General features: G+C 39.2%; 1 protein-coding gene and 1 long non-coding RNA gene across 2 annotated transcripts in view; both read right to left on the bottom strand.

Moving 5' to 3' along the window:
* Positions 1 to 23,178, bottom strand: part of plekhh3 (pleckstrin homology, MyTH4 and FERM domain containing H3) — a 38,548-nt gene extending 15,370 nt beyond the window's left edge. Inside the window, exons 1-3 of the mRNA XM_014986509.2 lie at positions 22,453 to 23,178; positions 16,565 to 16,620; positions 2,274 to 2,368 (exon numbers count right to left, since the gene is read on the bottom strand). Of these exons, the coding sequence (XP_014841995.1) occupies positions 2,274 to 2,368; positions 16,565 to 16,620; positions 22,453 to 22,587 (286 nt within the window). The 5' untranslated portion in view covers positions 22,588 to 23,178. The remainder of the gene's footprint in view (positions 1 to 2,273; positions 2,369 to 16,564; positions 16,621 to 22,452) is intronic.
* Positions 18,305 to 22,444, bottom strand: LOC148158062 (uncharacterized). Its single transcript, XR_015763900.1, has 2 exons — positions 18,555 to 22,444; positions 18,305 to 18,448 (listed from the first exon to the last, which is right to left on the bottom strand). It is a non-coding gene; the product is annotated as an uncharacterized LOC148158062 (long non-coding RNA).
* Positions 23,179 to 23,390: the final 212 nt, after the last annotated feature.

A 23,390-nucleotide genomic window follows, 5' to 3' on the forward strand; every position in this document is an offset into this window, starting at 1 on the left:
GCCAGTTTTTTTGCACTTTATTAAACTTGGGAAACATTTTGCTTTTGAAAAATAAAATTAGAGGAAAAACTTCTGACTTGCCAACAAACAGCTGAAATAAATTCCTACTATTGACCAACAATGTTTTTTTTTGTTTGTTTTTGTTTTTTTAATGAAATTTGTAAGTGGCAAGACAAACTTTACATTTGTGCAAAATATGCTCACATAACTTTTTTCTTCTTTTGGATCAGACACATCCAGACTGCTAAGCTGCAGTTTACTGGAGCATGCAAAGCCATGCATCATGTGAGGAGTAATTTTAACCATAAATCAACAAAGGTATGTCAATAAACCAATGTCAACATCTCTTTCTGTCACCACTCCATGGGTTTTACAATTTATCCTCACACCATCAGTCTATATCTGCATTGGCAGTGCCCTATTTTAGATACTGGGGCAATATTCGCCCCACGTAGCCTCAGGATGTCTAGATGGGGGAAAAAAAGAAGACATAAACATGTACAGGAAGAGAAATGCACTAATGGAGGCCTTCTTCAAAGTCTTATTGAGAAAAATGAGCAGAATTATCAAACACCCTCAGGTGTCCCTCAGTGAAAATGTGTTTTCTGGTGCAGTCTAGTGATTTCTGATCAAGATTGCTATAGTGCAATGGTTGGAATTTCAAAAAATGACAGAGGGAAAGGAACCTACTTCACCTCGCAAAAGTATTCAAACTTTTCTTATTTTATTAATTTCTTTCAATTTAAAACTGCAAGCTGCAACGTATTAGGTTGGGGTTTTGCATGCAAGGTAGTGAATAATCGTGAAGTGAAAGAGGAAGGAATGCAAGACAATCTCCATAAAACAGTGCTGACACAGATCTAGACTTTGCCAAGGTTATTTAATGCCAAACTGTGCTTCAATCTAAATTATTCCCTTGTAGCTCTGTTTGGCTGTATCTGGTTTAAATCCTTATGCATCCCGTAACAATTATTTTCATCATCGTCTCCCTTGTCCCAAAGCGTGAAGCTGCCACTACCACAGTCACCATGGTGGTAACACATAGTAGGTCAAAATTTAAGGGTGTTTTTACACCTGATAGTCTGATAGATTCGGTTTGCTTGAGTCTATTGCAAAATTGCAATGTTTGTCACATTATCAGGTTTGCGGTTTGCTTTCATGTTGCACTCTGCCAAACAAACCAAACCCTTTGAAAAATATTTTCACTGCTTCCTGCTTTCGAAGTGGTGTGGTCTCCTGTCCACTTGGCATCCACGTACGAATTTGAACCATGCTGGAGTTCAATTAAATTGAACCAAGACCAAAGTTTTTAGGTAGACCAGAGTTCCTGCCGCCTCAAACGAACCAGACTTGCTAAGCAAACAGTTTGATTGAAGGGGACTAAACAGGGCTGGTGTGAATGCATGCACCCTAATTCTCCATTTACTAATTAGGAAACTTCTGAAGGCAAATGGCTACAAGTGATTTTATGTAAGGTGTGTAAGAAAAAAGGGGGCATGATTCATATACAAATCTTCTAGATACGAAAAAGTTGCATTGTTTTCCTTCGTCTTCACAGCTAATGGTTCAATTAAACACAAATGACGTTTGCATCTCCAAGGTGACACAATGTCTAAAAGTTCAAGGGGCGTGCATACTTTTACAAGGAAATGTTTTAAAGAAAACCCAACAGTGAGAAATGAAGGGTGCGTAGAGAGGAGGGCAAGTCAGAGATGCATGGCAACTGCAGTCAGAATTAGGCAATCTGCTTGTGTCACTATTCCAAACAGGACACAACATATCCAAGCAACAGCATTTTACTGCTCCCTTTCAGCAGAGGTAAAAGAGAAAACATATTTGTACAGGAATATCTCATGAGATCATTAATCAAAAATGGTAGACATGAAGACAAGACCACTGATGCCAGTAGTTCTCATAACATGAACACAGGAAGAGAGGCAAAGACAACAGACAGTTTGGCTCATGAAACACCTTCTACAGTAAAGTACAAGGAAAATCCTAACCTAGCAACATTTAGGTGTTTCTACCATTTAGGGTTGCAGGTTTTTTATCTTGTAAAATGTAAAAATGAAATATGTGATTTAGCTCATCAAAACATCCAGGAGTTTTTTTCTGTAGTTTCGTCCGTCAGGAATTCAGTTAGCATCAACGTGATACAAAGAAGATATGTGAGGGATTTGATTATGATATCACTTGAACACATTGTGTATTTCACAACAACAACTGAATTCACTGATGATGATTAAAGAGTAAAGTAATAACTTCAGACTCACCTTTTACTATCAGATCTGGCTCTTCATCCACCCCCATCCCATACTCCTCATTGGTCGGTTTCTTCATTTTTACAGGTGACTGAGAGACAGTGTGCCTGTGCAGAAGAGCAGAAAGAAAATGTAAATAACCCAGCTTCCCTCTCAACTCAAGCCTTCCTCTAAAACTGGCCGGCTACTGTAACTGGCTCAGAGACGCAGTGCTGGCCGTGAGACCCAACTTCCAATCACCATGCCACTCTCTGCCAACTCAAAAGCCTGTCACATACTCTTAAGTGGAGAAGGTCAGACAGGGGGGATTGAAAGAAGTGCCACAAATATCCGGTGTCTCGTCTTTTCCCTTCTCATCCTCTCTCTTTCCCCCCATTTGCCCCCCACCACCACTCTCAGCACGCAATCCTGCGAACGCACATTGATGCACGGCAAGCCACTGTGGACAGCTCGAGTCTCTTTTATCACTTTGGCTGGCGAGCCAAACAGGCGACTGAAAATAAACGTGACAGGGCGACGCCGGGCTGACTCCCAGCCAGCCAGCTTGCGCCGGTCAGAGGAAGGCAAAAGGGTCAAGGGGTCACATCTTGGATAGTTAAAAGCATAAACATCAAAAACATCTGTAAATCTGCTGAACGGCTGCTCTTTCTCTTGCTGATCTTCCAACCATCAAGCAGCTACCATAGATAGATTTTAACTTTAGCATCTGGTCTGGAATTGGCTGGTGATAAGTTCATAAAAATTCTAAAGTACATTTTCCAGATTTTTACTTGCAGTTTTGATGACTGTGTGGAAATTTGAGGACAAAATCTTTGCAAAGTTAGGTTTCATTATCAGTTTTATCATAAACCAAGAATGAGGCATAGCAGGAACAAGCTTTTAATACAGCAGTGTGGTAGTTTTTGTTGTGTTTTGTTTCCCCCCCTCCCCCAATGACATCAGGACATTTTTAGAAACGGTTGAAATCTCTAATACACGGAAAAACTTTAACTGGATTGTCATAGATTAAAATATAAATCCTTCATATGAGAGTTAACCTTAAATTTCATGGAATTTCCGTACTTTGTGTGGCATCTCAACTGAACACATTTCAAGAAGCTTGGGTCCAGATACAAACTCAGACATAAAATGGCCTTGAGGTCAAAAATGCAATGGCATGACTCTTTTCTGGTTTTTTATTGAGTGTATGTCTGGTTACTGGTGACTAAAATGATCAGTGAGTTAGACAGGAACGAGCACTTTTCATGTGGTAAACTAAAGACGAACGTCCACATTTAAATATAAAAGCAGGAAAAAAGTTTCAGGATTTTGTAGAAAATCTGTATAAATTCCATAGTTTAAGACTGAATAGGAAAATTGTAGTTACTTAAGAATAAGGCCAGTTTTCAGTCTATTAGACTGCTGAGAGGTTTTATCTCTCTTCGTTTATTTATCTAATAAGTTGTTTATTTTCTCCATTTCCTGGGCCGAAATGTGAGGTTCAAGACTTCCTGTCCTCCTCCCCCTCTGACCGCCTCCTGGGATTACTGATGAGACAAATAAATTGGGCCCTGCTTCCCAGAGTTATTGGCCTCCAGTCACCCAAGCCTTCATCAGCTGATTTATGTGACTATCGATCAGATAAGTGCAGAGGGTTCCTCCACACGGAAGGCGGTGGTAATCAATAAATCCCAATATTGCCTTATCTGCTTAGACTCATCTTACTGAAGACTGCTGAAGTCATTTCTCAGATGATTCCCAAAGATGTCTCTATATAATGTTTAATTTGCAGATGGTTGTTCCAGTACAGAGACTAATGTTCAGATGGTAAAACGTGTAGAGCCACAAAATGTTCCATTATACAGGGGGGAAATTTATATTATTCATGACACAAAAGCAGAACCGAGAGCGATTCGGGACTTGGTCACCTCAGGTCATATGGTATCACTACACCAGTTTCTTTGATGCAGTGGTGAACTGCTGGGTATGCTTAAATGCATTAAAATAAACACTGAAATGTGACGACATCTCTTATTTTGGGTTGTTTATGAGGCCTGTTGCATAGCAGAGACAGCCAGACAGCTCAAACTGGATGCAGACAGTATGTATAGAAACACTCCCTGAGGGGAGCTTGTGGTCTGGCATTCAAAGTGCCCATGTTGAAGCTGAATCTCTTGACTGGTGTTTGCTACTGTTACAATGCCAAAATAGCAATTTAGCACACACAAATAAACTAATTTACTGAGGAGAAGCCTCTGGAGATGCATCATCACTAGAGTGCCAGAAGCTTTTGAGATATCAAGTAACTAATGAAGGGTGAGTTCAAAGAAGGTAACGCCTAAATGACTCTCATGCTAGAGTTTCAAGCAGAAATAAGTAACGTAAAGTAGCGAGAAATGAACAGATTAATCCGCACCAATCTGTGATGGTGAAAAAGAATCTAACCAAAACAGAAAAGCTCTTTGCATACTAGTCCTGTCTATAACTTACAACCCTCACCTTCTTTATGGTAAAGACATCTGGACTATTTCAGGGAAATAAGGATTTTTCTAAATATTTTACCTGGATGTAAGCAAGTTCATCTTTCTAAGTCAAATTTGCTTTTCCTTATGGAAATATTGAGGGATAAAATAGGAAAATAATGAGGGGTTGTGGGAAGGATATAGGAGAGAAAAAAAAAAACACTTCATCAAGTCCCAGTTTCAACCGTTAACAGGACAACATGTTTGGCTTTTAAACTGAGTGCTGCTTGTTAGTCTGCCTTAGTATTGTATCCAAAAAAAAAAAAAAAAAAAGTCAAGGCTAATGTCCAATAACCTTTACGGAGACTGCTTGTTAATGTGGAAAATCAGCTAAGTACCACAAATTGCTGTTTTTGTTGTCAGCATCACTTAGCAGACAGGAGCCATTCAATGTTATTTTAAGATAAACTCATTTGTGACTGTTTCCTTACAAAATACACTGAAAATAAGACAGAAAAAACATTCAAACATTTTAAAAAGAAATGAAGTTGCATTGGCCATCGGTACAATGATGAAAATCAGATAACTCTTTAAAGATGTAGTTTTTCTAGGTGCTGCTTTCACAAACCTAGCAACAAAAGTTCGTAAATAGGTTTTGTGAGCGTAATCAACATCAGTGAAAAGGTTTTTGCAGATTTCTTTTTTGATCATGCATGTTTCAAACAAATTTTACAAACACAGAATTTAGTTTTCATGTGATGATTTCACCAATTGGATATAAAAGCTATTCAAATCAAATTAGTCCTATGTGGGATAAGAGCGCTTATAATTGCCCCACTTGTCACCAAGGCAAAATAAATGAGAAACTAAGATAATGACATCTGTCAGTCTTGAAAGGGTCACAAAGACATTTCTAAGGCATTGAGACGCCAGCAAGAGAGAGCCAATATCCACAAATGGAGAAACTATTAAGCAGTGGTAAACCCTATATGAAGTGGTAGCACTGCAAAGCCTCACTTACCTCCGTTATAGTCACTATTAAAGATTCAATTAAACCAAACCAAACAAAAACTCCATCCATGGGAGGGGAGAGAACCGCATGGATGGAGTGGTTATTATTATTCAATATTCTTGAAGTCTCTATTCAAGACTATTGAATCTTAAATAAAGATTCAGTAATCTTTACTCAGGACTACTGAGTAAAGATTCAATTGCAACAAACCAAACAAAAACTACATCCATGGGAGGCAGCCACGGTGGAAACCACTGCCGAGCAGAGAGAACAGTTTTACAATTATCAGAAAGCACCACCGTTTTGGGAAAATATTCTGTGCTCTTATGACTAAAGCGGTACTATTTGGGAGGTGTACTTCTGATTACGTCTGTTGATAACATTAAAAAAAAGTATTTCAGAAAAAAATACAATACCCACAGTCAAAAATGGGGGCGGTAACGTGATGGTTTGTGACTGCTTCACCAAAGTGATAGACGCCATGTTAAAACAAAGAAGGGCCAAAATCCCTCCACAACATACAAACAGTTGTGGTCATGATGGGCGATACAGCCATGAGGTTTATGAGGCAATTACTATTTCACATTGCTCCAGGTTTGTCTGAATAGCTTTTTGACATCCTGAAGCCTAAAGCTGCAGTAACCTTAATAAACAATATGTTTGTAAAATATCTGTTAAACATGAGACCGATAATCTGAGACAGATAATCTGTAAAAAAACCCAAACAAAAAACACCCCCAGAATATAAAAAACAATGGTCATCTGCAGAAATACGCCGCTCCCAGTCAAAAACAACCAATCAGAAGAAGGAGGATGGTCTTAATGTTGTCAATCACTCGCATGTATGTGTTGCTCACTTCCACTTGCTTTCTGCTATGCTACAGCTGGTTCACCAGACCAGAGCAAGCTATGAATGCTTAGACTAGTTAGCACTAGTGGGGGATAAACAGTTTTCCTATAAGTAAGTTAATTTGACATTGGGATATTGAGCACCGCATACATGAGGCTGATTGACAGAGCTAAGACCATGATCCTGGCTCCGACTGGTTGCTTCCGAATGGTTGCTTCCGAATGGGCATGATGCATTTCTGCAGATGGCTGCAGGACCACAAGGAAAAGGCAGAGGAGCTAGCTTTTTTCACAAATTATCTGCCTCATGTTATATTGTCTGGAAAAACAATTTTGTTTGAAAAGTTACATACCGTAGTATATAAATAAATCAAATAAGACTCTTTCTATCCCCATCGCATCTTATTCTGATATTAAAGTTTGTTTCAGCATCTGAAAAATAAAAGTGTGAAAGATGCAAAGCAGAAAAAATCTGTAAGGGAGCAAATACTTTTCACAGCACTATACAGCATGTAATAAAAAACAGTCCTAAAGCTTAGAGCGAGCGTTTGAGCATAATTGATGCGGGGGCTTTGCATCTCCACAGCTGTCCAACAGCCCCACTACCCCAATCTAACCTCCAACATCTACTGCTACCACCCCCACATTCCCAGAAGCTCCAGCAGAGGTTGTGGTGACGAGGCCTTCAGCAGGCAACTTCCTGTGGAGTGCAGGAAACAATTTGATATGGGGATTAGGCAGCATGGAGAACAGAGTGAGCACACATCTACAGACAGCACATCTCTCTCATCTCCTCCTGCTAACTCTTCCCTCCAGGTATAAATGAACTCAACAAGAAAATCGTTATTTTATTGCATCACCACAAGACCTGCTGAAACTCGAAATGTGTTAAAAATTATAGCTGTGTGGTTTGAGATCAGCACTCTTAGTGGTTGCACTTTGAGAGACACCAACATGTTTGTTGTTATGCTATAGCAGAGAGCTGTGCAACAATGAAAATGACAGTTTAAGAAAGTGAAATGGAAAATCCTGGCATACAGGATCCCGGAGATTAAATCAGATGAGTAAATAAACTCCTGGCAGTGCCACCGGTTTAATAACACAGGTCAACCAAAATGAACCGCTTATATTTGTTTAAACTCACAAAATAAAACAAGATCAGTGAAACAAATGCATCCCGAAGAAACTTGCAGGTGTACTTGATTATATCTGAGAACCATCAGGTTCAGTTGGAACGAGATTTACTGGAAGCTCTGGAAACTTGAATGCCGTTTCATGTTTATTGATTTAACAGTTTCAGGTGGATATTACTTGAAAGATGGTGTGTGCATACATACTAAGTCTTTAAGAAAACTAATCAGCTCAAGCAGGTGGGAACTATGTGGAATTACAGGAAGAAAATAAAACTTTTCCTACCATCTAGTCTCAAATATTTATAGTTTAATAAGTAAAAAGTAAGATTTGACAAGAAAAAAAAGAGATAAGAAACTTTATTGTTGCCATTCATGATGCGTGAGAAATGTAGGATTGTTTGATTTTCACCATGTGGTTAAAAACAAAATGGAATCCACTACAAAACAAAATTATATTATTATTATTAAAATTTGCTTGGATCAGTGAGAGAGGAAAGCTACAGTATATAGTAGTTTCTGATGTGCAAGCATTGGCTTCTTTCTCTTTTCCACAAATGCAAAACAGAAAACAGTTGGCCATGACAAAGGCTTCCTGAAATAAAAAAGGCTTCCTATCCATCAAAAAAGAGAAGAAAATCAAAGCTCAGTGGCAGATTTAGAGAAGGCAATTTTATTTTTCTATGAACTGGGAGGATGACTGTTCCTGCAGGTTTTGCGTGGACCTTTAAGTATACCCATGTGGACTAACAGTCAACGAGTCACATCAGAAATGGGGAGAAGCAAGCTAGTGTGTAATAAAGAGGCACATATGAGCATTTTCACTCTCAGTTTCACCTATAATAATGTTTAAGCCACTATTCTTATATGTAACAAAATCTGTACTGCATTACACAAGTAAGGGTCGACAGAAACTAGGTATATGGCTGTGATTGAGAACTCAAAGATATGAGATAATAAAAACTAAATTTCTTGACGTACTTCGCTGTGCCCATGGACATGAGCCACTTGGACCTTGCAGATTAACATGTGTCCCTGTTACTTTTCTTAGCTCAGCTGCATAATCACATTTCAATAGAGATGTACAGTTTTCACTACAGGGTTTAAGGGGGGCGGACATGTCCTGGTTTATACACAGAATACTCGTAGGAGGAGAAGAAAAGAAGAGAAAGAAGAAAGTTGCAGAATATCAATGTAATTTTTAAATCCTGCTCGTCTATGAGGGTAGAAAAACCCCCAGCACAGTTATCCTTGCTGCATTTCTTTAAAATACGCTTTGTAGCCGTTTTGCATTTTTTGCTCATGATCTAACCATGTTTTTCCGCTATGGATCTGGCACCACCCTCTGACTTGAAGCATTATTGATTACGGTGCCTGTCGGTATGCCAACATGGTCGTTTGGGTCGCATGCAGGTGTGTGCGCAGAGACCAGCAAGTACAGATGATATGTATGCGTTTGCAACCGAATTGTTATGATTCAGCTACAATGGAGGATTTGCAAGCAAGAAGAGGGTTTTTAAAGTCATGCCAAATTCATGTGAATCGCATTTAAATGTAGAATTTCAAAGGTCAAGGTCACAGACTGATGAACTAAAATTCTCCACAGGACTTTCTGCCAAAGCTCAGAATTGTTGACCATCAACCAACCACCATGTGTGATTGCCAGTGTGATGCTCTCTTCCTGAAGTCCTGTGGTTTACGCAAGATTTAACAAGGCACACATCTTTCCAATTTCTACTCTTATCTCACCAGTCTAGAAAATACTTTGCTGAAAGTCTTAGAGATCGTTAAGATGTCATGGGGCAAATGTGGGAGAGCAATTTGTTCCAAAAAGTATTTTTTGCCCATGCATGGACTTTTCCCCCAGCCTCTTATTTATTGCTAAATTCATGAACACTGACTAACTAAACTTCTTGGTCTAATTTTCTTTGGAATCTTTTGCATGACTCATCAATGTCCTTTTGGAGTAATTTTGGGGAAGTACATAACACTTTGTACATGTTTGTACTATTGGAGTATAATGTCCCACCGTGGTGCCCTGGAGACTCAAGACCTTGGAAGATACTTTGCAACCCTTTCCAGATTGACTGATGTCAATGAATTTTGCTAGGTAGTTTCTATAGATTAGGAAACTATGCATTGCTTTTTATGATCTTTTGGGCTATGTCATGTTGTCAGACAGGTTCTATTTAAAGGATTTCTTATTCTACAGGTCTGGCAGTAATTAGGCCTGGGTGTGGACAGTTCAACTGAACTCAGCTTTCTAATGAGCAAAAAAAAGAAAAAAAAGGGTAAAATCAAAGCTATTTAGTGATTTAATGAGGAAAGTAATTAGATTTTTACATAGAACCAGAATGGATAGCTTTTTCACTTCTCCTTCGTAAGCTATTTTGTATTTACTCAATATTTTCTCACAGGTTAGGGGTCAGGAGTATAGGTAGGGTGGTACAGCAAACATCTTAGTACATGCTTGAACCTAAATGCCAAGGTACCAAAAACTGTACTTGGAATTTGATCTATCTCACAAAAGATGAAAAGATTATAAAGCTATACTTCGGATTATACAGATTTATCAGTGACAAGTTACAATAAAATTACCAGTAATAGTAACTATTTTCCTTTCCTGTAAAGTAGAGGGGTTAATTTAAAAATTTCCACTGACATACAAGAAAAGGGTTAAAACTTGAATAGGATAAAATGAACACGTCAAATTAAATGTTTTACTTTAACATGTTGGCTGTCCAAATTCAAGAAAATAATAAAAAGGCAAATAGGTTTTTGGAAAGTCAGAAATTTGGAACATGTAGAACCAATGTTTTATTACATTTGGAAGTGAAATTAGCACAGGAAGTAAATCCTGGGATGTACTTTATAACTTGGGATTTTTTTTTCTGTAGCTCATGTTGTATTAAATATCAGAACTCATGCTAGCAACTAAGCTCATAAGGGAACAGGTTGTGACTGTTGAGCTGTCCTGAACAGAAGTCTCACAAATTCTCACTTCCCCCTCTGTGGTGATGAGGTTCACGACATGAAATTAGCAGCAATAGTTCCAGATTTTGGTGAGTAACTGGGTGATGAATTTTAGACGGTGACGATGCTTTTTATCCGTTCTTTTGTACAGTCACTCTTCAAAACTCAGCATCTTAGATTGAATCGATCAGCTGGAAAAATCAAATAAAACGTGCCAAATTAACAGTCCATAGTTGGTTTAAAGAAGAAAAACAACTAATTTTTGCTAGTGTGGCTGTAAATTTGAAAAAGAGATAAACTGCTATCTGTATTTCACAAACTCTGGTGCCAACTACCAGATCAATGCACTTGCCCAAAAGGTCATGGATTGGATCAAATCAACCACACACAGACTTTAACCACGTATTCCAAATAGGTCATCACACCTAATGACCAAATTAACAGCAGACTTTTCACAGCCAGCACACTTTGCAATGGTGACATCAGCAGTAGTGACACACTTTAAACTTAGCAATATGCATAAGCCAATGAGTTTGTGACCCTCACTCTGGCAGTAGCTCCAGAAGTGAAGGGTAATTGATTTCAGTCCAGGGTCTAATCACAAAGCAGTGACATTAATTAAAGTTAGAAAAGTGCCGTCCTTGCTCTCGGGCCATAGTGACCGCAATTGAAACATGTCCTGGCATGCAGAGCAGAGCCTTTTAAATGCAACAGCATGCGGAGCTGTGAAAATTTATGATGCTCAGATAAACTAAAGGAATGTCTGTAAACCACATACATATATTTAGATCTAGATTATTGAAAAAGTATTTGTACCTCGTTGAGTTTTCCCACATTTCCTCATGGTAATACCACAGACAGCATTGTATTTAATTGGGGTTTTGTATAAAGTAAAAAGGCACAAATCTATAAGTCTTTTGGGGTATGTCTCATACATTTGAAGATTAAAGTTTTTGCCAATGTTTAAAAAATGTTCAAGCTCTTGAACTATAGTCTGGTTGCATGTAGAGAATAGTTGAAAAACAGCTTCTAGCTCTTATCACTGATTGTCATTTGACTGCACCATTTTTACAATATGCTTTGATATAATTCTACATTTCCTTTTAGGATTGTAGGCTTGATTAGTTTTGGGTTGTTGTCCTGTTGGACAGTGAACCTTCGCCTCAATCTCTAGTTATTTGGAGCTTCCAACAAGTTTTATTCCAGGATTGCCTTCCGTTTAGTTCCATCTTCGCTCCCATGTCACTTCCCTGTCCCTGCTGAAGAAAAGCGACCAGCAACGTCATGCTGATCATGTATGCGGTTTGCATGACTTACTCTATTAGCTTCATACACAACATTTATGTGCAAGTAGGCCAAATGTTTTGGTTTGGTCTTATCTAATCAAAGCAGCTTCTTCCACATGATAGTTGGGGCCCATATTAATCATGTCCTGTCAACAAATTCTCTTATCTGAGTGGTGGATCTCTGTAGCTCCTCCAGAGTTGCCATTGGCCTCTTGGCTTCCTTTCTGATGAATGTTCCCTATGCCGAGCCTGTAAGCTTAAGTGGATTGCCATACCTGGGAAAACCTGCAGCTGGGTCATGCTCCGTTTTTTGATGACTGACGGAGCAGTGTTCCTCCAGATGCCAAAGGTTTGCTATATTGTTTTCTATCAGCTCTCTACTTAAAACTTCAAATCATCCCTGATCTTTTTGCTGTATGCCTTGGTCGTTATGATGCCGTTTGTTCACTAATGATCTCCAGCAAACCTTTAAGGGCTTTCACAGAAGATATTTAATGTCAATTTGTACTGACATTACAAACTGATGTACACGTACCCATTATGTGATTTCTGAAGGCACTTTCTTGAACTGAATTTTACTTAAGGGTATCACAACCAAAGGGACTGAAAACAAATACTTATCCTATTCTAGAGATTTTTATTTCTGAAAAAATTTCATCCTTTTTCTTCCACTTCACATTTATGGTCTACTTTGGGCTGGCCGCTCATATAAAATCCTAATAAATTGTAATCAGGAAGATTTGCTGTATTAGAAAAAAGCACTATCAAGGATAAATGACCAACTCCAGACAAATTTATCTTAATACAGAGTGTTTTGCATTAACATCTCTTTCCCTATCCATTCCCTTTCTCTTCCCTCAGCAGGGCAGGGGCTAGCCAAATAAGCCTCTGCTTGAAACTGGGCTGGTGGGAAAATGGGAATGTGGTGATTAAGAGTGGGCCTATACGACCTCCCAGCTAAAAATACACTGTTTACTTAAGACCACTGCCAAGAAATTCTGGACTCTGCAGAGAAGGGAGAGGGGTAGAGAGAAAAAAAAGTCATGTTTTGAGACCAGAGGCAGAGGGGTGTGTGACAGGAAGTCTGAGTCCAGAAGTGTGTGCTGTCAGCAATAAATTTTACGATAGAGAGAACGGAAATAAAAACCTCCATACTGTATATTATACATAGCATAAGTAGGACCAACATTAAGTTGTGCATTAAAAAACACACAAGAAATCCACATCTATAATTTCTATGCAAACAGTTGTTTTATGCAAAGACCATGGGGCATCCAATTTCAACCATCTACCAAACCATAGCACACTGGATATGAAAATCAAGAAGAAAGACAATCTTCAGATTATTCATCAGGATAAAGTTAGTACTCTGCCTTGGCCAAGCCATGAGAAGGAACTCGAGAGGAAAGCAAAGTGGTAGAAGTTGGAATAAAAGTTGTGATGGTGAAAGACAAATGTGAGTGTGAGCAAAGTCCAAAAACAGTGAGTGCTAGCTACCAGAAGAAACAAGACAATCGCCCAAACTTTAAAATGGCTCTCTGTGACCACACCATATTAGTTTGTTTTCCATTTCAGAACAAAACACAAAAAAGATGAAAACAGAATTTCCATTATCAGATTCTGCTTGTAGTGTTTTGTTTCCATTCATATACAAAAAAGTCTGCTGGTTTCCTGAGACAATTTTTGCTAACTCTACTAACTGACTGTACTGGATCACTACAATTAGTTGAAACACACTGAACAAGGCTGTGTTGGTTTGGATGTAGTTGGCCTAGTTATGCCTGGAGTTATCAGGAATGTAATGTTTTGGCCGTATTGATCTGGATTGAAGCCAACTGGTCGGAAAGTGAATTAACCTGAGCAGGTTTGGACTAGGCTTATTTGAGATTGGACTTAGATATTCTTATCCTCACCTGGATTAGATTGAACTGAAGTTCCATCTTGGAATGAATTGGAATTAGGAATGGACAGAACCGAATTGGATTTGACTGTGATGGTTTGGGCTGGATTAAAAAAGCTAGGCCTGGACTATGTTGAAATAAAATGAATTGAACTTAACTAAATTAAACAGATCTGCACTGAAATAGTCAGAGAGCTGAATGAATTGAAATGGACAAGACTTGTTTGAACTGATTTAACATGGATTTCTATTACATCCCATTAATTTAATGTTGTATAACAAAATATGAATTGGATTTGTGCCTTGAGGTGACCTTTGTAGGGGATTGGAATTGTACAAAAGCACTGATTTGAAAATAAATGAAACCTTTTTGGATTAGGGCAAATATTGTCACAGTCAACAGTTAGAAGTTGCTATAGACATTCTTTGATAAGGCATGTTATTTTAAGCAGCTCTGGTAGGACAAAAATAGCACACTAAGCAATGAAAACAAGGATTTGCTGCAGTATTAAAACTAATAAAAAATCTAAAAGGATAACATTTTATTATTAATGTAGAGATGCTCATGTTCATATTTGGAATTTTGTTGCTTGTTCTGAAGATGTAAAAACAAACCAGGAGATTTTACATGACTTGTTTGTGTAACAACATAATTTGTCGAGTATATCAAACTAATTTTTGACTTAGAATTACCCGCATTTTACTCTACAACAAAGATCATCATCAGTTTGTAAGTAGAATCGAGTTATTTTCAATATGATATCCCCACCTTTAACGTGTCACCCGTGATTAGTTTTGTAAAAGTAAAACTATACCTAACCTGCCTTGCCTGTCAAACAGGACTTAAATAAATGAATGTAGCACCTCTTCTTTCGTTACAAAGTTCAGACCTATCATGGCTTTACTCATCATTTCCTTCATACAACTGAACGTCTGGGTGTGTCCTCCTTTTGGTAAGGTAATGGCCAAGTGATACGTTCTCTAACCTCTCCTCTCCACTAGGTGTGATGATTATAGCCAGGCTTTTAACACACTCCCTTCAAAACCAGTTAATTATGCTGTCGCCCAAGGCCACTGCCACTGCACTCTAGAAATGACATGTACACATCCAAGCCACGCCTCCATGGGGAGTGCTAATGGGACAGGACTGAGTCACATCGTCTTCACTTTTTTCTTTTCACGTTTTTCCTCTTCAAGCCTCGAGACACGGCATGTCCTGTCTGACTCCGGCTAAATGTTTCTACCAAGCCACTTCCTCAGGCGGCTCGGTTTTTTGTTGGGAGTTGTTGCAGACCCCTCGCCTGTTCATTCGTGGCGTGTGATAGTTTTACACGTCAGGCTCAGTGACTCATTGCCTGCAAGTCAGCGGATGTACAGTAGAGACTAAATGTGGAAGAAGGAGGAGAGATGAGGGCATGATGCCAGAGATACAGGAGCGCAAAAGTCAACTACATCACTGTCTGCGATCGCAGACAAAAAATATCTCCCTCAAGTCATCCATGAATTGCTCTTTTTCATTGTTGGTGTGTTGTCAAAGAATTAGTATCTAGCTTTGTCTTGATACGACGACAAAATTCAATGCATTTTGCTAGTATTTTTGATCTGGACTTTGACTAACTGATTCTAACATATGCTTTTGTATTCCCTGAACCATCTGTTTTTGCCCTGCTGGCAGGTGAACCTCAGCATCAAGCTTCCCCACAGCATGATGCCATCATCACCATGTTGATGTCTAGTGTTACTTTTGCTCTTTCTCACACTGGTCAGAAAGTCTGGTGTCTCATCTCACCAGAGCATCCTGGTCCATATGTTTGCTTTAATCAGTTACAATTGGAGACATGTTCCCTGATTTTAAAACTTTGGCTGAGGTGTAGCTTGTAATTAAGTCTCCAGTGTGGCAGCAGAGAGCAGATTCAAACTTCAAAACATCAAACCCCCCCCGGCCCCCATGAGAAATCCTCAATCCAAGGCAAAAGTTCAAGACCTCATGACAACAGCCTCTGCAGCAAGACCCCCCTTGATTACACACAAGCAGGCATACAATTCAGGTCCATGCAGATCAGGTTGAAGTTTTGAGACTGCGTTCAGCCCGCAGCAGGCAAAGCTGTCATATTTTAAGTGTAATCGTTTAATTACATTGTTTATGTGTAATTATTTGAGCCACAGTCAGTAATTTTTGTCACTACGGAGAAAGCTTTACATGTATTCATCTACCTGATGTGCGACGGCACAATGTGGACTTTCTGTTCAGCTTATTTGGGTTGAATATTAATTAAAATTAATGGAGGTTAAATATTATTGAATGTCATTATTATAATTTAAAAAATTAACAAGTACAAATATATTGTCAGAATTGTTTTGACCCACAAAAAGTCAAAATTATCAGACATCTAGCACTACCTCTGGATGCATTTACACTTTGGGTCAACAGCCTTTCAATTCTTAAGGTGATTGGCTTTATGGAAGCCTGAAGAAAAATTGATAAGTCACTATCATATAGATTCAAATTTACACACAACTGACAAATATATCTAAATCATAAATATACCTCATGAAATGCTGAAGAGGAAGTGAAAAATGAAGTACTGACAAATGGGCCAAGCTCTGGATAAATGTAGAAATCCCCGAGCAGTTGAGGGGAAGTATACAAGTAAAAAGAGGAAACTATTACTTCTGAAAATTTTTTGGAAGGAATTGTTTCCCTTTTCTTACCCGTTTGTTCCATTGGCTGCACAAGTAGGCTGAGAAACTGTCACCTCAGTTGGAGTCTGTAAACAGAAGACAGAGGAAAAAACAAACAAACATGTAAATAGATCTCATAGTCTGTACTTGGAACTATCCAAATGTTGGAATGATCCCTAAGCGGTTTGCCTTCAGAGTCTGTGCTACAGCAGCTCATGCAGTTGTTCCTGGCAATCTAAGCACGTAGCTGCACTGCTCCTGTAATGCTTGGCTAACACTTGCAAGTGGTATGCTTGTGAAGAGAAATATGGCATGCAAAACAGGCTAAATTAGTGTAAGAGCTAAGAACAGAGGGGTCTTTTGTGCTGCAATTGCATGCTCCCCAATCTTCACACCCCAGAATGCTTTAATTCAGACTGGCCACTTCTCTCGGAACATTTAGCTAAAAATAACCTCTTTCGAAAGAACATAACAGAAACAGATGCCTTAATGTTTTTTAAGAAAGAGACCCCTGCATTGGTTCTATATTAACAGCACTTATTAAACTTACTGGTACTCCAACAAGTGAAATCAAACCCCCATCTCTGCATCACATGCCAAATATCAGAAAGGAGACCATTTATTCTAAACTCCATAAACTCATTCTGAGAAGTCAGTGCTAAGCGAACTCTAAAATAGGCAGGTCATCTGTCTAAACAGCATTATACTGCCAGACATAAAAAAAAATAGATATTTTATTGTTTGAACAATGATCATCTTTATTCCCAATCTTCTTCACTCAGCAGAAGATAGGAGAGGATGTTTCCATTCACAGTGATTCAGCTCCTGGAGTTTCAACCTGACCTTGGAAAACCCCATCAGACATCAGAGCCTGCCAGTGTGCAGTTTGGACCGATTACCCAGTGTGCAAGGCAATGCTGTGTGTCCCCGCGGCCTGACTTGTTGTCTCTGCAAACCACAGCCTTGAGCCAGCTCCTGCGGCTGCCACGGCACAACCCAGGCCTACCTGAAACATTATCCAGGTCAGCTCTGGGCCCCTCACAGTTCACACACCACACTTTACTACTGGGCAAACGGTCCTAAGTTTAGCTATTTCGCCACAAAAACCTTCTACTGCTTCTTTTTGGGTCCTTCAAAAATAACAAAGTAAACATATATTGCAGTTTTAGAGGCTGGTATTGAATCTTCATATACTTTTAAAGACTAATGGTTTCTGGGGCAAATGAGAAAATGATTAGGAAATAGATAATGACATTTCACTAATGTTTAACTAAAAGGTGGTACTGTAAATAACAAACCAGACAAGCAAGGACAACTTTACACTGTTAGTAAGTGACTTATGAATGGAAGACAGACTGTAATCCTCTGCCCCTGCTTGTTGCCATACACTGAAATGATTTAGTCAAGCCCACAGCCACAGAGAACAGAACTCGATAGAGCGACCAAAAGCAACAAATCAAAATGAATCACATCAGGGACAGGCAAGCTATAATTTCAGTATATAAATGGAGTACATCATCAATAATATAGTGACTAAAGACAGTAATTTTTTGAGCCAGCCCTCACAAAATATGACAATTCACAGAAAAAAACATGTCCAATACACTTAATGTGCTGTGGGATGAGGAACAAAGATAGCGTGCGATGCAGAGCCTTTGCAAAAAAAAAAAAAAAAAAAAAAAATCTCCCATTTGGACGGGCAGAGGATGAATCACCCCAGACTAGAGCAAAGCATAAAGGAAAAGAGGGAAAGATGCCCTGATGTGTTCATTTTGTGGCTTACTTCCGCTCTTGCTTTCCACAGTCTACTCTCTTGCTCTCTTTCTCTTTCCCTTCAGTTCTCCTGGGAGGCTGAGTAACCAGTAGGAAATGCTTGGGCTCTCCTAGTGTCGGCCTGAAGACCAGATGTGTGGCCTAGAGGTGGTGAGGCAGAGACGCAACGGAAACCAAATATAAACCAGCCTACCATGACACCTCTGAAGGCAGAGGGCAGTTTTGATGGTTAACGGGATCCACTCACCCTCCAAAGCTGGACTGTACCGAAAACAAGATGTGCGGCAGTGTTCCAATCCGCACTCACAGCTGCCAAGGCCAACACACTGAGCGGTAGTAGTTTACTGGTGAACGTGACTAAACATTACATGGAACTGAGCAAAGGAGTTTCAAACATGGAAAGAAAAGTGAATGATAGATGTCGTGTCCAAAACCAAGTGCCAAGCTGCCCAAACAGTGGAAGCATTCAGCTCAGTGGGACTGTTTGGGCAGCTGCTGAGGAGCTGCTTCTTTGAATGAGAACTGTAAACATCAAGAGGAAAAGGTTATGACATGGGCTTCTACTCTTAAGGAGCAAAATTTCACATGAATCAACTTTGACTCATTGTTCCATCCCCAGAGAGGGAAGAAAACTGGCATACATGCCTTTGTACTTGAAATGCCACTGATCATGGCATCCCCCCTGGCAGCGTGTTGGCAAACAAAGCCACTTGCGGTGAGGATATTGAAAGTCTAGAGGGGTGAGACTCCACCAGTTCTGTGGGTCAGTGTGGTCAATCTTGGGGAAAGGCCTACAAAACTGAGTAATTTGGTGTTGTGAAGGCAGAGGAACAACACACACATACACAACAAATGCCACGGCAAGGATACCAACTTGCTGCCTGAAAATGTAGCTCTATTACTCTCATCAAACTACTGTTCATGTTCCTTTCATTTCAACGGCATAGGGAGACATCATGCAACAGAAAAATACATAGACAATCTGATCACCAGATTCACCAGATTACCACAGATGCTTTGGAGATGTCAGAAAATGACACCCTATTAGTGCCAAACAACTCCCCATGACCTCCACTGCTCCAAAACTGTCGAAGCTGCAACACAAATATTCCCGGAAATTACAAGTAACATCCCATTATTTCTTTCTACTCTGTTCAGATGATTCACCTCAGGATGCTTTCGACTGAAAGTGAAAGACAAAACTTCACCTACTGCTCACATGTATGCTTGCAGAACTTCATGTTCTGTCAGGACTCATGGGAAGAGAAGACATTTACATTACAGCAACATTAACTTTGTGTGACAAGCTTTCACTCTGTCCATGCCACTAACAGAAAATGAAGAGCAACAATTCATGACATGCAAGTCATAGGGAGGCTATCTAATTATTGGGAAAGCATTGGATCTTGACAAAGTGTTATAAAATGTATCAGCTACACAAAGCAAGGGAAAACAGCATTTTCCTAAATTTCTCAAATCACCAAAAGCATCCAAAATTTAAAAACTCCCATAGCAATTTGATTTATTTATCATAAGGCTTGCAGCTCAAACAAGTACTTCACTGCTTTTGATTACTAGGCAAAACAGCTTCAGTTCTTATGCTAAAGTGGTTCTTTCCATTAAGAAGTAATCGGATAAATGGAATACACCACATGACGGAAGACAAAGAGATCCATCATGAAGATAAGTATTTTATCTCATGGTAAGTCAATTTATATTCATGAATCTTTCCAACCATAAATCAATGTGGGGGGTCTGATCGAGTAGGTAACAGGACTATCAAAAGACAAAGAAAAGGCTCATAAATCTGAGTGGACTGCCTATAAAAGAGTATTACCATTGTCAACAATGGTAACTGCTGAGAGCTGGACAAGGTCTTTCACGTACCACTAAAAAAAAAAAAAAAACTTGAATTGAACCTAAATTTGTCCTTTAATTGGTATCAACTGAGTGCAATTACAATAAATTTGCCCACAGGAGCTTCTAGCATTGCATACGAGTGACATGCTTGTTTCACCACCATAAGACTGAAATTATTTCTCATAGGACTAAAATTAATAGTTCAAACATATTTTGATAGTGCTGAATGTTACATAATCATTAAATTATCTCCTGACAGCTGAAAGTCAAATGACTGTTTTTAGGTTTCATTTTGAATAACACAAAGCTGGGTTGTGACTTGTACACCAAATCAAGTCAAGCATCACTCTCAGAAATCTAAGCTCAGCCATTTAGTACCCACTGTTCTCAACCAACTCGTCTACAATCTAACAAACATTAAACCGATGCTTTTGTGAGGAGCTGAGGTTGCATTTTAACGAGATCTGGGAAAATTACAGTCAAAATGAGGAAGTCATCTCCACTTAGACATCCTGAAAGGATCTTGTATTGATTCCAGATATGAGGCACAGTTTAGATTCCTCCAACCACCAATAGCCAGCCAGATGGCAGGCTAAGAGGACAATGAGGTGGGCTAACACCAACACCTCGCCAATCAACAGATGTTGCTCTTATCTAAGAGTCGCTGGTGCAGTCAAGACTTCTGTTGAGCCAGTAACTGTGTAAACTTATCTTCCTCAAACGTTTTCATGCAAATAGCTATAGTGCTGTGCTGGTGGTTGCAAGCACACAAAGAGGCCAATAAACAGAAAGGTAGGATATGCTTTTTGAGGCGTCATCACAGCACTAAGTACTCACAGTCTGCCCATAAAATAACTGACCCTATATTTATACACCTAATTTGCTTTGTGGTGACACTGAGAAGTAGTAGGAAGCATATACTGAAAGGGTGAGAGAAAAATAAGTACAAAAGCACAAAATCCCAACAAGTACTTGATGGTGGATTTGTCTAAGGCACTGTACATAAACAGATACATACAGAAAGAGGCAACCTCACTGCAAGGCAACAATGCCCCTCACAAGTGGGCGGACAATGCTGAACTCTCTGTGCCTGATCAGATGACTAGCATTACAGAGAGGAGACAAGGCCGTAGTCTTACTTGCAACTGAGCGGATGGAGGCCAAGCACACAAGCTCAGTTCAACTCTCTGAGTTTTATAGCTTGCATCAGAGCATGTGCAAGTCTGATTGCTCAATGTTGCACAAGCTTTGGAGACCGTGCAAACCTGAACGCCAAACTGAGCAGCAACAGGTTTTTTTTGTTTTTTTTTTTTACTCTAGCAAAACATAAAGAGCACATAGGGAGAGCCGACTAGTGTGTCAAATTTAAGAGCTAGCATGCAGTTAAACTTCCATATTCTCATATCAGAGTGAAACATTAGTAGTAGTAATGTTGAATGTTTGGGACAAAAAATGGCACGCTCTGTTTTCAGTACAGTACTTGTCAAACTTGGTTTGAATAGATTTCTAAAGATATCTTAAACTTGATTTAAAAAAAATATATGCTGCACAAAATATATAATTGCAATCTGCTGAAATGTCAAATAGGACTACTTTAATGCATGTTTTGGAAGGTTAATATATTTCAACATATTATATGGTCCACTAACCAAGAATATTACTGGCTATCTGAATGAACTTTTTTGTCTTATGTGAGAACATGTGATGTTAAATCTTTATGTTCAAGATACTAAATCTCAACACTCACTGGTTGTGTCATCTTGATAAGAAATGTGCCAAAAATGTGTATTCATCCCTGTAATATTGTCCTTATAATACAAAAGCAGTATTTATTTATTTATACTGTTGTAAAAACAGCAGTGCAAACACTTATCTAATTTTACTTAGATGCTTAAAATAAACATAAAAAACTTAAAGACCACCAACTACTTTGATGTTCACATTCATTTTGTGCACACTAATCATCATTCCTTGATGTTTTGTTTGGGTGGGAAGTGGGCGGGTGTTGACATTTTTATTAAAATTTAAGTTGGATAAAAATAATTAGTCTGGGCTCTCTGAAGTGCCAACATATGTGAGAATATAAAGACAAAAGGCTAAATTTCTTATCACACTTTAAAATTCCAGTAAACGTTTTAAGAATAACGAATTTCAAGCCGGCTAATCAGTTCAAATATCCCTAAAATACTAAAAAAAAAAAAAAAAAAAAACAAGCAATAAAAAGTGTTTTTTCATCACTCATGAACATTTAGTATTAGAAGAGAAAGTGGTGATTTTTTTTTTACCCGTCCATTGGGAGTCAAGTCCTCCTTGTTGCGCAACTCAAACGATTCTTCCTCCTCTTTCTCCCCATAGTCCCGTCCCAGCAAACTGAAGCCCTGCCTGCAGCACAAAAACCAGCAAACTCCTTGCACAGGCATTCAAATGCGGTTAAATGTGTCGTTTTCTGCTCTCCAGGTCGGTGGATTCAACGTTCACGCCGCAAGTGACTCCAGGGGTTGCGTGAGAGCAGACGGCGTGCGTTCTCCATAGAGATCCAGCGAAGAAGTTGGGGGAAAGCATATAAGCCTAATCTCCCCCTTCTGGCTGAAAAAAAAAAAAAAAAAAAAAAGAATCAAAGGGAAAATCTTTATAGTCTGTGTATTTTAGCAGTCATAGTCCAACAGGGAAGTGATTCGAGGGAAACCACTCAGCTTCCTTCACGATTCCAGCTGTTTTATCCAAGGCACTTTTTAAACTTCATAAATCCGAAACAAAACAAAAGTAAAACGATCACGAATCCTCCTCATCCGGCGCTGCTGTAAAGCTTAAGCTATAACGTCTTCCTCGGCATCTTCTACGCACATTAGTTAAGAGGCTTGAAGGAGCACCTCTGCTCCACACTAACTGACTTCTGAGTTTGAACAAAAGCGTGCAGCAGCTGGGTCAGGATGGTGTGGAGACAGAGGCCACGCCCACTGACCTCAGCTCTGGCGTACGACTGGCTGAGCAGAGACACTCCCCGCGAAGCCACACCTCCACGAGTCATGACAGCATCAGAAACTTTTTTTTTCCGGGAAAAAAAAAAAAAAAAGAGCAAGAATTCCTCGTTATCACTGCAGTGTTAACACAGTGCTCACACAAGATCTTTGTTTCTCTTATTATCTAGTGATTTAGCTTTGGTTAAATCTGCTGCTTCGGGTATTTACTTATAAATCAGACAGTGTTAGATTATAATTGAAAT

Source organism: Poecilia mexicana, unplaced genomic scaffold (assembly GCF_051168715.1).
Source record: "Poecilia mexicana isolate PSO_F unplaced genomic scaffold, ASM5116871v1 scaffold_8, whole genome shotgun sequence".
NCBI lineage: Eukaryota > Metazoa > Chordata > Actinopteri > Cyprinodontiformes > Poeciliidae > Poecilia > Poecilia mexicana.